The 20,023-nt window shown below is 41.9% G+C and overlaps 1 protein-coding gene and 1 pseudogene across 2 annotated transcripts; both read right to left on the bottom strand.

Annotated features, from left to right (window-relative positions):
• LOC144628573 (heat shock 70 kDa protein 12A-like) lies at window positions 1-19,977 on the bottom strand (annotated as a pseudogene). The gene is made up of 5 exons (XR_013566269.1): window positions 19,670-19,977; window positions 12,642-12,961; window positions 11,610-11,834; window positions 2,145-2,322; window positions 1-1,677 (listed from the first exon to the last, which is right to left on the bottom strand). The product of XR_013566269.1 is annotated as a heat shock 70 kDa protein 12A-like (transcript).
• Window positions 12,933-18,749, bottom strand: LOC144628572 (uncharacterized). The gene has a single exon (XM_078486687.1). It carries the CDS (start codon window positions 17,964-17,966, stop codon window positions 13,494-13,496), a length of 4,473 nt encoding a protein of 1,490 aa, XP_078342813.1. The 5' UTR covers window positions 17,967-18,749; the 3' UTR covers window positions 12,933-13,493.
• Window positions 19,978-20,023: the final 46 nt, after the last annotated feature.

Genomic DNA, 20,023 nt, shown 5'->3' on the forward strand with positions numbered 1-20,023 from the left:
TCTCTAATTATCATAAACAAGAAAAAAAATAGATGTTCATTCCATTTTTAAATCTATTTTTAAGACGAGTGTAGAGAGTTCTTACAATTCTCTGCCAAATTTAAACTATAAGGACGTTTGCTATTCCGAAATTTATCGAAAATTTATGCAATAGGCCTCCTTAATTTTCATCTCAGACGATCTTATAAAAGAGATTCATCTGCTCTGTAATGACGAGATCAAGTAATGCACTTTTATCAGTGTAATCATAAATATAACAAAACTCTGGAATCTGATTGGTTCTAAGTTCTCCCTATTTTTTACCAGCGTCGACAAAATCAAAAGTCGATGACTTTATCTAAGCCAGCATAGCATAAATGAACTAAGTGCCTACCCTAATAAACAAAGCTTCATGCCAACTATGGCATCTCAGCCTACTCAGATCATAACAAAAAAGCTTTTGGTGATGAATTGCAGCTAACAATTTCAGTTCCAATAATATTGATCAGCAACAATTACCTTTTGACAGAATGATTAGTTGATTACTAAAAAAACACACTGTACCTTAGGTCCAATTAAGTCTAATGAACACAATTATGAATTTCAAACAATTTCAGTCTATGCGCCGTGTTTAATTACCAATTATATTACTTATGAAAAAAGTCAAGCGTGGTTTGGGCTGTGCTTCCACTTGAAATGTCCACTGCTGTAGCGACAATTTCTGTTCCTCCAAAATGCATGCTGACCTCAATATCCCTGCCGCGGCCTTTCGAGGTGTCGGGTGACTGAACCGTCACACTTCCGATCTTAGTTACCCCTACGTCAGTGACAAACTTACAATTAGGATTTCTAGCAACGTAAAATCCAAATGTCAGCTCGGTGTCATTTTCATGTAGGGGCTATACATCTTCTTGATGCTTTGACCAGACTTTGCGATTTCGTTTTCCTTGACAAAACAATTAAACAAATTTTTGCACTTTTGACGACCATCCGCCAAGAACCAATTTTCGATAGGATGAACGTTTCTATCAAAATCTCTTGAGCAGTCGGCCCCATAGGTGGTGCTAACGACTCTCTCCGTTATTTTAGCTGGGTTCTTGCCAAATAAGACAGCACCTTGAACCACTGCTATGGCTGCATTACGCGGGATCAAAACTCGGTACTTGTGGGAAAATTCGTTTATTATTTCTTCTCGAAGCAAGGCAGAGTCTGCAAATCCGCCGACTAACAGCATTGTTTTAACTTTTGAACATCGTTGCCTTTCTTGCAGGGTTTTCAAATGTTCCTTAATGCTTTCCAACACAGGCTCAAACAGCGTCTTCATTATAGTTGGACTTAAGCAGAGGTATTCGTTTTTCCTGAGCTTAACATTTTGTTCACCGTAGCGTTGCATGGCTGAGTTTCGGCATCCTTTAACCAAAGACACAAAAGTTGCTGGCAAACGGATATTTGTCGGTCTCCCCTCTACGATTCGTAAGCCCTGCTTTTTTCCTTCAAAGTCATTCATCACAGCAAGCCAGTCAGATGGGTACTGCTCCCTATACGCATTCATATTTTCTGTACCACACAGCTCGTCCAAGAGGAACTCGAACTCCTGGTTCACCTTGACTCCGCCATAAGGACCACCAGTGATCTTGTCGATCTCCTTGATGCTGCCATCGTCAATTATTTCGTGTACGGCTACGTCTAGTGTCCCTCCTACAGTGGCGAATAAATACAGTTACACAAACTAATATTTTCCACCTTTGTATGCCGCTGGAAACATCATGAATTGAATAAATGGCGCCAAATCGGACAGGATAGTACACGCAGAAGCGTCCATCTTCATTCAGTTAAGGTTCATTCAGAACGTTTCTAGAAATTGATCCGATTTGTTTATTTTTGTTGAAACCAAATTTTTGTTTGCCCTAAAGTGTTAAGAAAGTTCACTTTATCTTTCTTTATTTGTTTTTCTCCAAAGGATGGAAGATCATTTTCAGCAACGGAACTTAAAAAAAAATCCCTACTTGGTGGTTAGCCGAGAAAACCCATAAACTTTCCACTTTTGTTGTTCCATGTTTCGATTACACCTTGCCTTTCATTTCATTTCCAGAAAAGCAAAAAACAATTTTTCGCGTAGCTCCATATTTGTAATTGATAACATGCAAAAACAACTAATCCGTCACCTCCTATATCAACAACCATGTATTGAGTTTGTGGTTGTGCAAGTTCTGCGTCTTCAACATCACTACCAAGTTCTGATTCAAGTTTGCTCATCTTTCGTTCCATGCAGAACAGGGCGGCAGTTTCAGGTTCAAGGGCGATGATTAACTGGCCAGGATTAGTGACTGACCCAACACCAGCCTGTAACGGAAAAGTAAACAATGAAATATTGTTTGACTCGATGTTCTTCGCAATTGATAAACAAAGATAGTAGTAATATGAGAGTCATCCGAATACCACCTCTGAATTAACCGCTTATCGCATCTGGAGTTCGTTTTTTTTGGCAAGTGTTAATGAGTCACGGTAAATTTCCCGACCTTGTTTACCCACGCGGAAAAAAACAACCATGTCATGCCATGTTCAGGCAAGCCCTAGACATGTTCAAACAAGCCCGTGACTGTTACGTCACGCTCTCAACGTAATTCGACAAATACCATACTGAATTAGACGCTTTTTTGACAGGTGGCGATGAGCCATGACATTACAACGTCTAAATATATTATTCGGGTAAACCCCCGACATCCACACACAAATTTGCATGCCGCTCGCGGCTTCATGTCAATTGAACATTTGCAGACATTGAAATATACACAAAGATGGGCCGAGGAAGAAATGGAGTTTTGATAACAAGTGGGAAAAAAAATTTTAAAAGGTTTATTGGGCCACCTTTACAAACCTTTCAACATAAAAAAATTGCTAAAGAAAACAATCAAACAATGATTTTATTGTCAGAAGAGGCGATCGCGCAGTTGAAAACTTTTGACAAAGGGTTTGTCGCAAACCTCTTGACAGGAAATTGACTCTTTTTGTACGTCTTAATATTTACTTGCAATTATTAAATTTAACAAACCTGTTTTTGTATTTATTGCTCCGTTTCTATTTGAAATTGCGGCCAAAATTTTGTCTCCTTTTGATGCTTCTAATGAAACCAGGTCCTGTTTTTGGAAATAAGAAACGGTTGGACTGATTGTGGCTGACCCCCTTCCACCATCTTTTGTTTGAACCTTGATAAACACCTGTACTTTATCATTTACAACATTATCATCTTTTTTACTTAAAATAAGAAACTGCCATTCTTCAATTTTTCCATCAACGGGCATAATAAAGTAATTTAAATTAAAATTAAATTTAACCGAATAAAAAACAGGACTTGAGCCAAAACTACCTCCAATAGTAGTTGTACCATCGGTTCCATCATAAAAACCATTTATGACAAAATTTGCAATTTTTGGTATTTTTGGTATTTTTGGAAAATAGTTTTTTTAACTCGTATCCATTCATATCAATATCTGTTTGCATTTTTACTCCCCCATTTAATAAATCAATTTGAGGTAAATTTTTAAGGTTTTTTAACTCAAACCCATTCATATCAAGATTGGTTTCCATTAAGATATCTCCGCTTGAAACGGTAAAAAGTCTTTCAAAAACATCGCTTGGAACGTCTGCCTGGTAACCTTCAACACCGTAAGCAATTAAAAAACCTTGCTCACTCGCTTTTGACCCCAAGTAACCGGGATTGGTTATATCAATAAAAAGTTTATCGTCACGGCTTGACGCATTTTTTGTGAGTGAATAATTGTTCGCATGTATTTTGGACTGTGATTGTTAGAGCGTTTTGTATGATAATTAACAGTGTCGCCCCCAAAAGGTGACGAAGCACTTAAACTCCAGTTAAGATCACTTTCAGGAAAGAAAAATTCAACGCAAAGAGTGTAATCACCAGGGAACAAGCCGGTGAGGCCGATTTTAAATCTTGAATTGAAACTGTCACCGGATTTTAGTAAATTAAAACAAAAAGCGTTTCTGTTAACTAAGTGAACATCATATTTAAAATCGTAAACAGTCGTTAATGAGTCAACATTTGTAACTCCTGTGAAAGAAGATGCTGAAAAAAACAAATGTGAAAACATATTTTTTTTTTTTGTTCCTGAAGAAATTGAGTGAGTTGAAACATACTTTTCCATTGAAACCAAGTTTACAGCGTCTTGGTCTCCAACAGGATTTGCAAGCTGTTTGATTGAATGGTCGTTCATTACCAAATTTTGATTAACAATGCCCATTTGTCCAGGGGCGCCTTTTGCTCCAGCGGGACCTTGTGGACCAGCAGGACCAGTTGGGCCGGCATCTCCTTTTGGCCCTTTTGTTCCAGCAGGCCCAGTATGCCCAGCAGGCCCTGTGGCACCAGCGGGACCAGTTGGACCTGTTTCACCTTTTGGACCCGCAGGGCCAGCAGGACCAGTTGCACCGACGGGGCCAGCAGAGCCAGTTGCACCTTGGGGCCCTTGTGGACCAGCAGGACCAGTAGAGCCATTTGGGCCGCTGTCACCTTTATCGCCTTTTTGACCAACGAAACCTCTTGAGCCAGTTGGGCCTTGGGGGCCTTGAGGACCAGTGTCGCCTTTCGGGCCAGCGGGGCCAGTAGGACCGCGAGAACCTTGAGGACCAGCAGGACCAGTAGGACCTTGGGGACCTTGGGGGCCAGTGTCGCCTTTATGACCAGCAGGGCCAGTCGAACCTCTTGGGCCAGGGGGGCCGGGAGGGCCAGTCGTTGATGAGCTGCCTGAAGGATGACCTGTGTCTCCGTTAAAAGCACCCATTTATATATATTCGTCAACATTTTTTTTCGCTGTTTTTATTGGCCTGTCGTGATACAAAAAAGAGAATTTTGTTTTTGTTGCAAGATCAAGCAGATCTCTGTTTATTCCAAGCTCATCAGCGATACGGTTATTTTCTCTGGGAAGAAATGAAAAAATGCAAAAATGGCTGCAATTATCACGAATATTTTTTGGCACTTTGAAAAAACATTGAGAAAGATAAATGACGCTGCATTGCCGATGCCTTCCGTTTATGAAGTAATTGATGATTTCGTTTTGATTGCTTTCGCAAACCATGTCGTCAAATATGACTATTTTTTGGTTGTCGTCTGTAAGTTCTTCAAGCGGAATGACGTCTTCTGAGGCTTCAATAACTTTATAACCAGTTTCTGGATTAACTCTTTTTTCAAAATCGTCGAGAATAAACTGGTACTTTTCTTGATGAAGGTTTTTTGCGCAAAGATAAATCTTGTCGTAAACCAAAAGCTTATAAAGCATGTGTAAAAGAATGTTTGTTTTTCCAGAGTTGCTCGGACCACAAATAAGCATGCGAAAGGTGTCAGAGGGCATGCTTGGATGCCCTTGTTTGAAAGCACTTTGAGAATAAAACTCAGGATCGTAATTCGGAATCTTCATTTTTTTAGTTGTTTATATATATACGCGAAAAGATGTCGATGAAAAAATGGCAAACACTTGCTGAAAAAAAGGCCGCTGTTGAGCAGCAAAATGAAAAAAAAAATCAAAATTTTACGGTTATACTCTTTCAGACATAAAAAAAGCGCGAGACGAAATTTTAGAAAGAAGGGGAGAAAAGAAAGCAAAATCTTCTTTATTTTTTAAAAAAGAACCCCCGGATCAAGAGGGGAGCGGTGTTGTTGATGTTAACGACCTTGTTGACAGACTTCATATAAGCCTCGGTTCAATTGATGCAGGAAACACCTCGAAAAAGTTGCGAAGTCAAATAATTTTATTGCTGCAAATGTTAACGAAACAGAAAGTGCTGTCAACAGAAGAAGCAAAAACAATTTCACATAAGTATAATATACGATGAAACATCTTAACCTTTCGCTCAACTCCTCGATTGCAAAAAAGAAAGATGCAAGAAATGAACCTCATGACTTTCAGATTTTGTTTGATCCACCGATCAATTTAGACGCTTCAAAAAGATACAAAGCGGCTATGAATGAGCTTGTAACAATGAGCTATTCTTGGTATAATGTTTCAGAAAAATATAACAACAACAAATTTAAATGGAAAAAAAAATTGCTTCAGACTGGATTGATGTTACCATTCCTGATGGAATGTATGATTATAAAGACCTGAACGACGCTTTTCAAACTCTTACAGGAAAAACTGATGATTCAAAAAACATTTTTGAACTTTATTTTTATACTACGACATACAGGGTCACAATTTTGATTGCCAACGATTACGAGCTTGATTTAAGCGAAGGTGATTTTTCAGAGCTTATTGGATTTGAAAAAAAAAATCTTTAACGACACGAACAACGTCGGTGATCATGTGCCAAACTTGACGTGAGGGGTAGACTGGATTTATATTCATTGCGACCTTATTTCAAGAGCTGTTGACAATATTGCAGACGATGTTTTGTACACGTTGTCAACATCGACTCTCGAAATCTCCTACCCATTTTCGAAAGAGCCTCGTCGACTCTTGTGGCATCCGGTTAACAAATACCGAATTAACTCGATAAGAATCAGAATTAGTGATGGACATTGAAATGACCTTTTTCTGAACGATCAACCTGTCGCTTTGAGCATTGTTTTCGAAGAGGAAGAATGATTTTTGAGAAAAGTATAGGATGAACCACCCAAGCGAGTGGACACGATTCTACGACAGAGGTCGATACAGGTATCGGCACAAAGGAACAGGGGTCGTAAGAGATACTTTAATGGCTATCGGAAAACGATTCGCAAAAAGCGGGGAAAAAAGGCAGAAGAGGCTGTCAAAAAAGCACCTGAAAAAGCAGCTGAAAAAGCTATTAAAAAAAACGGCTGAAACCACCAAAAAAGTTGCTGAGCGTGGCGCGGAAAAAATTCAGCAAGTTTTAAAAAGAAAAAAAAGTATTTTACCTGATTCTCGAAAAAAGCTTGAAGAGTTGATGGAAAAAAAAGGACTCAACCAAACGTCGAGACAAAAGCTTGAAAATATTTTAAGAAGAAAAGAAGCAAGGTTGAAGGTAAACCAAATCGTCTCAGAAAATTAAAAATTTTTTGCGGATATATATACCTGGCTTTGGGAGCGATGTTCAGAAGCGGCAAGTTTTTGGAAAAAACTGAGTTTGTGCGGTTTGGGCTAGACAAGCCAATCAGCATTCCTGGAAACGCTCAGCACCAGACAAAAACTGGCTACAAATTTTCTGTGACTGACAGAGACAACTGGTTCGACTGGTACAACGCTTACATCCGAGCAGATTTCACATTCGAAGCGACCGCAGATGGGGCTGCTGTTGCAGGAGACACTCGTTCCGCGCCGATTAATGGATCTTTTTCTTTGTTAAACAAACTTGTGGTCAAATCTGCTGGCAAACCTCTCTATAACGTTGACGACATTCACAAGCTGATATTTATCAAAAACTTGTTGGATTATTCTGATGACTTCTCCAGAAGCGTGGCGAAAAGCCAGTTTTGGTATCTTGACACGGATGACAGTAATGTTACAACAGCGGCTGCAACAAACCTTGGAATTCGTCAAAGGGGGTTGTTAGCCCACGCGGGTGCAACGGTCAACACTATTATTCCTCTGAACAGGTACTCTTTTTTTGAAGAGCTCAGTGACAAGCTTTTGCCACCAATGCAGCTTGAGTTTGAATTACAACTTCAGTCTGACGCAGAAATGATTTGGCAGAACGACGGTACAAACAGGCGAATTGTTGTAAGAAATCTTGAGCTGTGGGTTCCAATGCTTCGGTTCACGAGCGAATGGCAAATGCTTGCGAACGAAGACTTTTTAAAACCAAGAAAGTGGACTTACATGAGTGAAATGGTGCAGCCCAGCAGCAGCCGACGTGATGCTTTTGGAACTTGGCAGATAAATCCTGGAATCAAAGACGCAAAGCACGTCTTCATATTCATCCAGTAGAGCCGAAAAGTGAACGCTCTTACCCAGACACTTTTGACATTGACGGAGATGACTCAGCAAAGCTTGCCACTTGCAGGCTGCAGTACGGTGCTTCTCAGTTTTATCCTGAGCTGGAGTATGACGAAAATTTCAAGCTGCGAATCCTCAACGACGTGATGAATTACCGTTACCGAAAGAATGATTACAATACAGGAATTCAGCTGCAGACAAGCAACTTTAGCACACTTTACCCTTTTCTTTACTTCGACCTTCGAGAAAACAAAGATAACTTGACAAACGATCCGAAGCAGATGGTTTTTCACTACAGGCTTAACGAGGCGGCAAATGCCCAGGATTACACGATATATGCAGCTATTCTGTACGAAACCGAAATGGTTCTGAGGCAGGTGGGTAACGAACTGGTTGTGGTCTGAATTTTTTTCACAAAATATATACAAGATGACTTCTTACTACCCGCGTAAGGTTGTGCTTTCTGATGGACAAAAAGAAAGCCTTGCCAAGGCGTTTTCGAACAAAACAGCAATTACACTGAGACGTAGACATTTCCGGAGGAGTCGGAAGCACTTTGCATTTGACCGCCAGTCAAATAAAAAAAAATCAAGCAAGCCGTCAGCGACAAAAGGAGAGTTGATCTGAAAATGAGCAAAACGCAGATCAAGAACTCACTCAAAATTGTTAAGGCCGCAGTTCTCGGAAAGGGTTGCAGGTAAAATCAAAAGGTGGCAATGGTATGAGAGTTATGCCTGCACACTAGATGCAACGCCCGCCTCCATTCATTGGAACTTGGGGAGAAAAAAAATGAATTTTAAGGCTGGCCCAAGGTAGTGTCAAGGAAACGAAATCCCTGAGTAAGCAAAAACATGATTTTGTTACCATTTTTTGCCACTCTGACTTTGCCGGTTGTGTCGGCAAGGCGTTCTGCAAAGTGATTTTTGATCAGATTCAAATCGTAACTGCCAGAGTTAAAGCCAAGTACAGGAACTTGGTCGCACCATTCCTTGATTTTTCGTTGTTGTGCTTTTGGAAGCAGGTTTATGATGTCTTCTGGCATAGATTCTTTTCTTACGAGGGCGCGGATGTTTTTTCCTCGCCTTTCAAGCTCTTTCATAAACTTGCGGACCAGCTCCGCGGGGTCTCTTTCGCAGATGTGTGTGGACTCTCTTTCAAGAGTGTCTCCTATGCTTACAGAAATCGGCACGTGCGCGTTTTCAATCGTGAGAAATGGAGTTACTTCCTTTCGCTGATTATTATCGCCATAAGACTCAAAATCATACAAGATTGCGTGCGGGTAGCAGTGCCATGGATCGGCGCGTGGTGCGCGCGGTCCCAAAGGAACACTTTTTTTAACATCGCACGCCCAAGCATCTATCACACGGTAGCCTTTCAGGCGTAGCCAACTGGTGCGTTTCATTGTGGCTAAATATCTGTTATGAATTGTTTGGTCGTTGCGGACAAAGATTTTGTCACGATCTTGTGGGTAACATTTTATACACCCGTGCCAGTAGCAGCCGTGGTATTGCCATACGGTTTTTGAAATAGGATCGTACCCGTCGACAGGAAAGCGCTCAACCCAACACTCACCACCATGCCCACACCTTTCGTGGTGAATGTGAATTTTCAGCCTCTCGGATTCTTGGTCAAGCCAACGTAAAGATTCTTCGGAAGCTTGATTGGTTGGAGAAAAAGTCTTGTCAAAGTTTGCCGGCGGTTCTTCAACATTTTCTCCTAAACAAACCATTGTTGTTTTTCCTTGGCTGCAAGTTTGATAATGGCGTTTAAGGTTACAAACTTTTGTAAATTTTGCTTTGCAATGGGTGCATGCATACGTATTGGCTAACTTTTCAATATTTTTAATGACAAACGCGTGCCCTTCATAAATGCCGATGGTCAAAATGTTCTTTAAATTAGCTGGAGAGTTTCTTTTTAAATGCCATACGACTTTTTCATTTTTTTCTCGCACAGGCTCTTAAACACGGATGCCGAGCCAATCAGAAAAAGGGACAACCTGATACAGATGCTTTTCAACTTCATCCAATTCATCAAAAGATGTTTTTAGACAGTCGGTCGGCACAGTTTCGAGTTTAAAAAAAACTCTTTGCAAGACCTCGGGCTGCTGCTGTGCTTCGATCAATACGCGCTCCTTGGTGCACAGCAATACAACGCCATAGACACAAATTATCAAGATAGGTATCTAGCGCAACCATCGGCCGGCCACGCGCAAGGTTGCGAAACCAGTCTGGTAAGGGGCCTGTGCCTAACAGCGGTTGTCGGTCACGCACAACCTTTACATCAACATTAAAAAAGCTCACAAACTCCCACTTTGTAGAGGGTCTTTGGATATTGTCAGAAGCCAGGCGTTTTGTCTCCTGTTCGCTCAACCATTTTTCTGCTGCAGGCAGCTTATTAATCCAAGATGAGCCGTGGTTAATGTAGTAGACAATAACCGTGTAATTATCAATGTTGCGTAACTGATAAGAGTAAACATGCCTGATATAAAACGCTGTGTTTACCTTTCCTCGAATATTTTCTATAAAGTTTGGTGTTAGGTCTTTTTCCAGACCTCTGATAAAGCGCCATCGAATAAAACGACGCCCATTCTCCTCCTCCCCATCGTATTCTGCGGTATCAAGAAGGTTTAAAATCTCATTCTGATAATTTGTTACCACCCGATTTTCGTGAGGTAAAAAAGGATCAAATTCATTTTGAATGTTCTTCCTTTTTTGCTTCTTCTTTTCCTCGCGACGAAGTCGCTTCGGGGGTTTTGGGTGATACTCTTGGGAAAGCATCGGTTTTAGTAAGCGCTTTTGCACTTCAAGAGAGATGGGCTCATCCAGTATATTACGGACAACTTCACGAAGTGGGTCCGTCATTTGAGGCATTCGCTCAATTTGTTGCTCAACAAACTCGTCAAACTGTCTTGCTTTGTTCGCAGCCGACGAGGTCTTGATGAAAGCCATGTACCTAAAAAGCACAAATGTTCAATTGACATGAAGCCGCGAGCGGCATGCAAATTTGTGCGTGGGTGTCGGGGGTTTACCCGAATAATATATTTAGACATTGTAATGTCATGGCTCATCGCCACCTGTCAAAAAAGCGTTTAATTCAGTGTGGTATTTGTCGAATTACGTTGAGAGCGTGACGTAACAGTCACGGGCTTGTTTGAACATGTCAAGGGCTTGCCTGAACATGGTATGCAAATTTTGTTTTTTTCCGCGTGGGTAAACAAAGTCGGGGAATTTACCGTGACTCATTAACACTTGCCAAAAAAACGAACTCCAGCTGCGATAAGCGGTTAATTCAGAGGTGGTATTCGGATGACTCTCATATTACTACTAAGATAATTGCAATGCTGAAGCCGTAAGCCACAACATGGTCCGACATCGTTCTGGGGCTTGCGACATGGAGGTTCTAGTAGAAAAAATATGCCAATCGAAGACAAAATAATGTAGGAACATAAATTAATTCACTCGTCCAGGAGAATAATTTATGTTCCTGAAATGGCTGTAATATCGAGGTGGTATTGTTCTGCTTGTTCTGCATGTGAGGACTTTCATTTTCAATATGACAACCAATCTCATTGTAAGGATAAAATTAATTGTAATTCTAACAACCAGCAGATTTGTATTAATTAATAGCTGATAAACTAACTAAACTAAGCCAATTCTCAGATTTCCAGTTTGCTTATTAACATGTATTTAAAAGATCTGAAAAATAAAGAAACACAAACCTCACCTCATATGCTGCTTCTCTCATGAACTGCTTTGCTCCTGGAGTCCAAATGGCGGGAACAGTTAAAACCCACTGTATATCTTCCGCTTTAAAATGTTTATCTCCAGTTTCCAGGGAAATAAGCTTGATGGCCTCGTCTTTCATGAATTTAATTGAATGTGCAAATACTGTCTTGGCCTTAACGTGTTTTCCATTAGCTGCTTTAAGGGAAGTTTCCAAGTTTAAAGTCTAATAATGATGTTGAAAAAGCACAATGAGTTATTTCTCAAAAATAATGAAGCAATGTTTTTGTAAGGGATAGATGGTAAATAAATTTTAAATGTTAAGCTTCGTAGCACTATTGAGAAAAAGTCCTAGCAGTATCCCGGGGAGGAGGGGGGAGGGGGGTACTCGAAAAAGTTTTGTACGGGGAGGCTCCTCCCGGATATCTAACCCGTTACCTTTTTATATACCATTTTGATAGAAAAGGTACCCATTTTGTATACCTTTTATTGCCAAAAGGCACCCCTTTCATATACCTACACGACATCACATTAACCTAAAACAGGAAGTTTTCTTGGCATTTTTATGTAGCGCTTAATAAATTACGACGATACAGCCAAAAGTTGCGTCTGCTCGAAATATTTAATGTAAAGGCCTTTTAAAATATCATTATGTCAGATTTCCCTACCCTTTTCATATACCTAAACTTGTGGAATTCCTACCCTTTTATATACCTGGAGCCTGAAAAAGGTACCCCTTTCGGGCGGAGCCTCCCCGTATAGGCCATTATAGGGAGTACCCCCCCCCCCCCCCCGGGAGCAGTATGCTGGATGCCTGTTACATTAAACATTAAAGTATGGCTTACTTCCAGGGAGTTACCTGTACCTCAGAAGTAAAGCGTCCGACCGGTACATGCATGTAGTCACCGAAAAGGTATTTCTTCCTGTCTAGTGTGTGTCATTGAATGACAAAGCCTTTTAATTATTCAATCATTTATTTGACGACTACGCCCAAATGAACAAGAAAAGACTCGTTAGAAAAGGAACTTCTTACCGTGTCGCTGTGGAGAGCCATTTTAAAATGCTGAAAGAAATAGTACTCCTGTTCCTCTTGCTCGCTTTGAAGTTCAGCATAATGTTCCATTGCATCATAGCCAAACGAGTTGAATGTAAGGTCTGGAGTAAGAAGCAAGCATGTCGGCGCCTTGCTTGTTCTACTTCCTTGTTCATTCGTCCAATCCTTATTCATGAATATGGCATCCTTTTCTTGACCCTTGTTGAATGAAAATGCAAAACCACTGTATGACGTGCCAAAGTCTATGGCCACGACCGCAATATATGACTTCTGCCAATCGGCGGGTGGATTTGCCTTTGCTGTGAATATAACAATTAATTGACAGTTATTCCACGAACGCCCGTTGGATATAATATGATAACATAACCAATGACTTGTGAACCACGATAATCATCACACATTCAGCCAGCGCTGATAACATAAAAGAGGAAAAGCAATAAGAAAGCTAGGCATTGTTACGAATGGATTCGGTTTGGTGAAGTAAACGTTTACCAGACTGAACGCAGGATTCTCGGTAACACAACAATTTTACTCAATTCCAGCTTAACATGTCGCACCCTTCGACAATCAACTCAAAACACTTCTCGTCTGAAGTTCTTCTCGGAAAGTCTCTATCACGTGGCCTAAGCCAAAGTCTAAAAATAAACATCCTCGTGGGAAAATACGTCACATGGACAATGTCACAAACAATGTCACGCTCAGTTTCGGAAGTAACACAATTTTTTGTAACATAACCCCCTCTTGAAAAGAAATTTGCAAACATTTCTCAATAATAACGAAAAATTGACTTTACAGAATTGGGGGTAGTCCAGTGTCTTAGATTTGTCCTTCTTACTCAACCACTCGGCTCAGGTAGTCTGCTCCAACATTGTCTGATCCCTTGATAGCTTCAACCTTCAGGTTATAGCTCTGAAGAAAGATCGCCCAGCGCATAAGGCGACTGTTCACGAACTTAGCACTGTTCATGTACTTGAGAGGCTCGTGATCTGTCTGCAGTACAAAACGTACTCCATACAAGTATAGGTGAAATCTCTTGATCCCCCACACAATGGCTAAACACTCCTTCTCGATAGTAGAATAATTCCGCTCCGCATTGGACAGTTTCTTGCTAGCGTAACAAACTGGAAACAGCTTTCCTTCGTGCTCTTGCATTAGGACAGCGCCAATGCCATTATCTGATGCGTCAGTTCTCAAGTAGTACGTCTTGCTAGGATCAGGAAGATGCAGAATTGGCGTGCTTGTAAGGTGTGCCTTGACTGACTGATAGGCTCTCTCCTGGGCTTCACCCCACTCCACTCTGTTTGGCTGGCCCTTGCGTGTTAGGTCCGAGAGGGGAGCCACCACTGCAGCGAAATTTGGGATGAAATCTCGATAGTATCCGGCCAATCCCATAAACGAACGGATCTGCTTCTTGGTGCTAGGTCTTGGGGCGTCTCTAATCTTAGCCACGTTATCCTCATGAAGTCCTACTAGACCACACTGCAACTGATGACCAAGAAACTCAACACTGTCTACGCCAAAAATGCACTTGCTTGGTCTGACTGTCATCCCGAACTGTAGTAGTCGCTTGAATAGCTCACGAAGGGCTTCGAGATGCTCCTCCCACGTACGGGTGTGGACTAGGATATCGTCCCAGTAGAATTCGACGTTTGGCAGATCCTTCAGTAATCTTTTCATGGCGCGTTTAAGGGTTGCTGCGGAATTAACCATCCCAAATGGCATTTTCAAGAACTCATACAACCCATCAGGCGTTACAAAGGCTGTCTTTGGGATATCTTCCTCCGGTATGGTTATCTGCCAGTATCCTTTGCTAAGGTCAATCTTCGAAAAGTACTTGTCACCGTTTAATTTCTGGAAAAGCTCCTCTGCAGTTGGCATTGGTTCAGGATCAAATACAGTTAGCTTGTTTAACTTTCTGTAATCAACGCATACCCTGTTCGTCCCATCCTTTTTCTTCACAACAACAACGGGTGACGAATACGGCGAATTAGATTCTCTGACCACGCCCATCTTAATCATATCGTTAATATCCTCCTTAAGAGATTCTCTGAGGCTGTACGGAACAGGATACGGCTTAGATCTGACTGGCTCCTCTGACGTAAGCTTGACGTGGTGCTGAACCAAGTTCGTGGTACCAGGCGCTTCGGTGAATAGACTTGAGAACTGGTGTGCCAAGTCCATAAACTCATCTCTTTGGTCATCTCTAAGATTGGGTCCTGTAGTCACGTCATGGATAGACTCCTTCGGTACATATCCTCCAATCTCCAGGAAGTCGGCTTCAACTTCTGTCTCCTCAGTCTCAGCCTCAATTGCCACCGCGGACACTTCTGCTGGCTCCTCTCGCTCAAAATACTTCTTGAGGAGGTTGACATGGTAAACTCTCTCTTTGCCCTTGACTTTGACCTTGTAATCGTTAAGGCCTACAACAGCGCTGACTTCAAAAGGGCCTTTCCACTGCATTAGCAACTTGTTGTGGTCAGTTGGCAGTAATACAAGTACCTTGTCCCCTGGCTGGAGCTTGCGGACCTTCGTTTTGCGGTCATAGTAGTGCTTCCCTTTCTGCTGGGATTTCTGCAACTCACTGTGGGCAAGGTTGAGAGTATCTTCTAGCTTCTCGCGCAGCTCGAAGACATACTGGTAACTGTTCTTTACTTCTGGTTCTTCTACTTCTTTCGTCCACAGTTCCTTCAGAATGTACATGGGTCCTCTGACAGCTCTCCCATACAATAGCTCAAACGGTGCAAATCCTGTAGACTCCTGGGGAACTTCACGGTAGGCAAACAGCAGCGGGTTGATGTAGCGATGCCACTGCTTTGGCTGCTCACTGCACAATCTTTTCAGCATTAACTTCAGTGATCCATTAAACTTTTCGGTCATACCATTACACATGGGGTGGTACGGAGTTGTCGTCAGCTGCTTGATGCTCAAGAGACGCATTACCTCCTTCATACATTCAGAGACAAACTGTGTTCCCAGATCGCTAAGGATCTCTTCCGGTACTCCAAGGCGGCTGAAGATGTCTACTAGGGCTTCTGCAACGGTTTCTGTATCAATGTTCTTCAACGGCACAGCTTCTGGGTATCGAGTTGCATAATCCACGAGCGTCAGTATGTATCTGTGACCTTCCTCGCTTGGCGGGCCTATCGGACCAATCAGGTCGATTGCTACTCTCTTAAACGGCTTGTCAATTATCGGCATCTTCTCCAACGGGACTTTGGGGACTGATCCCTTTGGTACGGTCTTCTGACATACATCACAGGATTTACAATGTCGCGTGACATCTCCTTGGATACCAGGCCAGTAGAACGCAGCCTGAATTTTGTCAGCTGTCTTCTTTATGCCCATGTGTCCACCCATTATTGACCCGTGAGCTACATCCATGATTTGGCGTCTCAACGGGGTTGGAACCAGAACTTGTCTCACTGGCTTTCCACTATTTACGTACGGGTGCTTGTAAACTCGGTACAGGACTCCGCTCCTTTGCTCAAATGAGATCTCAGCTTGGCCCTTCACTCGAGTGTCATCGCGGTCCCAGTACTTCTTCAAACTTGCATCCTCACGCTGCAACTGCATAAGCTTCTCTCTATCTACTATGGGACTCTCTGATGAACTTGGTACCTTCAATGGGGTATGTTCTCCGGCTTTCTTAGCTTGACCTCTAGTAGTCACGGCACACGCTTCCTGCCAGCTGGGGTCTGGGTCATCTGCGGCTCTTGCACCAGGCACATTACCAACGATAAGGTCATAGATCGCATTGGGAAGGCACTGTGCTTCAACTTCTCCTGACAGGTAAGGGGTGTCCACAGTGATCTTTGCAATAGGTACTTTTCTCACAGTATTGTCTATAAGCAGCATACAATTGAAGTCACCAGTGTACTGCTCCTCTGAAACTAACTCCTTCTTTACTACAATACCACTGCAACCAGTGTCTCTCAGAACATCCACTGTCCTTTCACCCACTCTACCCTTTACAACAGGCATCTTGCTTCTAGCTCCAGTCAACGGCTCCACGCACGCATTGCTAAGCAACGGAATCCTTTTTCCACACGCTAAAAGGAGCTGATCCTCTTCAATACAAGACTTGACTTCCTCTGGCGTAGCGTTTAGCTGGGGTGGCTGAACTAGACAGCCAGCACTCACTTGGTCACGTGGTGCTGCAGGTACACGAGGCTTACTCGATCCTCCAGCCTTCGGCAAATTCACTTTGAGAGACACTTGGCAATTTCTCGCTTCATGTCCTTGCCTTCCACACAAGAAACACGACCTTAATACGGCTTGACAGTTGGCAGCTTTATGCCCTCGACCATTGCACTTGTAACACTGTATCTGGCTAGGCTGAATGGGCGGTTTCTTTGCGTCATCATCCTTTTGGGGCGGGGCTGGTGGTCTACTTCGTCCACTACTAAACACGTGCTTTCCATGAGCTTGTAAGTACTGATCAGCAATCTGGGATATCTGTTCCAGTGTCTCTGGAGCCCTTTCACGTAAGTGAATGGCTAGTTCCTTCGGACATGAATTGATGAATTGCTCCTTGACTATCAAATCTCTTAGGCCATCAAAGCTCTTAGTGGTCTTAGAGAGTTCGACCCACCGCATTAGATATGCACTCAAGCGCACAACAAACTGATCAGGACTTTCATCAATCTCAGGCTTAGATACTCTAAATTTACGACGGTAGCCGTCCTCAGTTAAATCATACCTCTTCATCAGTGCCAGTTTCATTTTATCGTAATCCGTAGCGGCCTCCTCTGACAACCGTGAATAAACATCCAGGGCGCGTCCTGTCAACAGAGCACTAAGCTTTGTAGCCCAACCATTCTTCTCCCACTTAGCGTTCGTCGCAAACCGTTCAAAACGCTGGAGATAGGCATCGAGGTCATCCTTACCGTCCACAAATGACGGTAGTTTAGGTGTCTTGGCTCGTTCCTCTTTGTTATTGTTCGGTTGTGCGGGGAAATGTCCATCTCCCGCCAAACGTGCCAGATCTAACTCATGCTGTCTTTTCGCAGCTTCGATCGCTTCTCTCTGTCTCAAAAGTTCCGCTTCCCTTTCCATTTTTCGGAGATCGCGTTCCTGGCGCCTTGCTTCTCTTTCATCTTCTTCTTGCCGACGTTTCTCGTCTCTCTCTTCGGCTTGTTGTCGACGTCTCTCTTCTTTCTCCTCTTGTTGTGTTCGAAGTCTCTCCTCTTTCTCTTCTTTTTCTCTCTGAAGTCTTTCCTCTTTCTCCTCTTGCTCTTTTACGAATTTCAGCAGCTTTTCTCCTTCGAGTCCAAACTTTTCTCCCATCTGAATAAACTTCTCCATTGCTAAAGACGCTTAAAAGTTTACCACAAAATAATCGAAGCAAACAATCTTCACAAACGCGACTCACTTGTAATTCGATTATCCTCGACGATAAGTTCCACAAACCACACACTTCGAATTAATTTGTTTCTTTCCTGCGATTACGGTAGTAAATAAACTCTTCGTTCTTGTGCTCCACTCACACACGGCAAATAGTCAAACAAACAATCCACACAATTACTTTCGATTCTCCGGCTCGACGATAAACTCGACAAATCGACACAAACCACACACCTTGAAAGAAACTGTTCCTTTCTAGCGGTTAGGTTAGTAAATAAACACTTCTTGTGCTCTACACACAGCAAATAATCAAAACAAACAATTCTCACAGATGCCGCTTGCTTGTCCTTCGATTCTCCTCGGCGATAAACTTCACAAAATCGCCACAAACCACACAACTTGAATAAATTTGCACCTTTCCTGGTTACGGTAGTAAAGTAAACGCTTCTTATGCTTCACTCCCGGACAGGCCCCCAATGTTACGAATGGATTCGGTTTGGTGAAGTAAACGTTTACCAGACTGAACGCAGGATTCTCGGTAACACAACAATTTTACTCAATTCCAGCTTAACATGTCGCACCCTTCGACAATCAACTCAAAACACTTCTCGTCTGAAGTTCTTCTCGGAAAGTCTCTATCACGTGGCCTAAGCCAAAGTCTAAAAATAAACATCCTCGTGGGAAAATACGTCACATGGACAATGTCACGAACAATGTCACGCTCAGTTTCGGAAGTAACACAATTTTTTGTAACAGGCATTCAATATCATTTAAGAGTTTTGAATTTAAAACACACATAGTTTTAATTGACAATTCACACCAGACTCGCATATCCATAAAAAAGGTTGTCAAAGAAAAATGCACAATGACTTATGTAAAGTAATAACCTCGTGTTTGAGTGCAAAAGCTAATTAAAGCTAATACAAGTGACTAACAGTAGTGTCGCTGTATTGCGTTACGGCCATGCGCACTAGGAGTCGGTCAAGTCGGTTGAATCAAGAATTACTTTATTTTACTATTAGAGAATAAAATTAAGGACTCCATACTAACGGGAAAGTTTTCCTATTTAAAGAGAAGCGGGTGTCTTAACAGTTCTTACGTAGGCTTCGTTGAAAACACTTTGTTGACCCACAGACAGTACGGTGTCTATTAAGTCGGTTACTCGCCGAGTATTATTATGTCTATAATATAACTGGTGATTTGAGTTTTTTATGTTCCGTTTTCTTTTTCTTTTTGTGCATTAAATCAGAAGCTGTCCTGTGGCATGTTTTACAACAAAAGTCATCAATAACATTCTCCGTGCTCCAGCCTATTCCGAGAAACGAGGACAAGAGATATACGGATTGCAAACAAGATTGCAGTCGACAATAACTTGTGTGAATATCACGCACATTAAAATAATTCGCTGACTTGATTTACAAACTACTAGTTCGCTTCAGATCAGGCACGATAATATGGTCAACATTCGCTAAAACTGTAACAGAATGCCGCTAACAGCGACAAAAGTTATACACTGCATCTGTGCCCATGATTTATATCAGGTGCGCACACCGAATAATAAAAATATAAAACACATTCATTTTCATCATGTATATTTGACTAGCTGCAGTGTAACGTATATCTGACTTTAATAGTTATCCAAAAGACGTTAAATGAATGCTTACCTTCAGAAGCCATTCTTGCCTGCCGTCTTGTTGTAAATGAAAACACGTCGCTTGAAAGATCCAGTTGTATTTTTCCAAGAAAGAACACAAAAGCGTAGGGAAATTCCCCAGATGGAATGAAAAATGAAAGGTCACTCATTCTAACTTCCTGTTTCCTCGGAAAACGGCATTTAATATTAAATAACTGTAATTTGCATTAAGAAGAATACAGATGCATTTTGTTACCTCAATATGAAGTGAGACCAAGAATTTTCTGTCTTAAATCGTTAGTGTAAAATCAAAAACAAAAGAAAATACAGAACACACGACTTCCGGTGTCATCTTTGGTACAACGGTAAACTTCAATGGGTGATG

The sequence above is a fragment of the Oculina patagonica genome, chromosome 10 (genome assembly GCF_052425735.1).
Source record: "Oculina patagonica isolate OP01 chromosome 10, crgOcupat, whole genome shotgun sequence".
NCBI classification, from domain to species: domain Eukaryota; kingdom Metazoa; phylum Cnidaria; class Anthozoa; order Scleractinia; family Oculinidae; genus Oculina; species Oculina patagonica.

What these genes read in the sequence shown, in the direction of transcription:
- LOC144628572 (XM_078486687.1), bottom strand. Translation starts at nt 17,966, where the DNA reads ATGGAGAAGTTTATTCAGATGGGAGAAAAGTTTGGACTCGAAGGAGAA.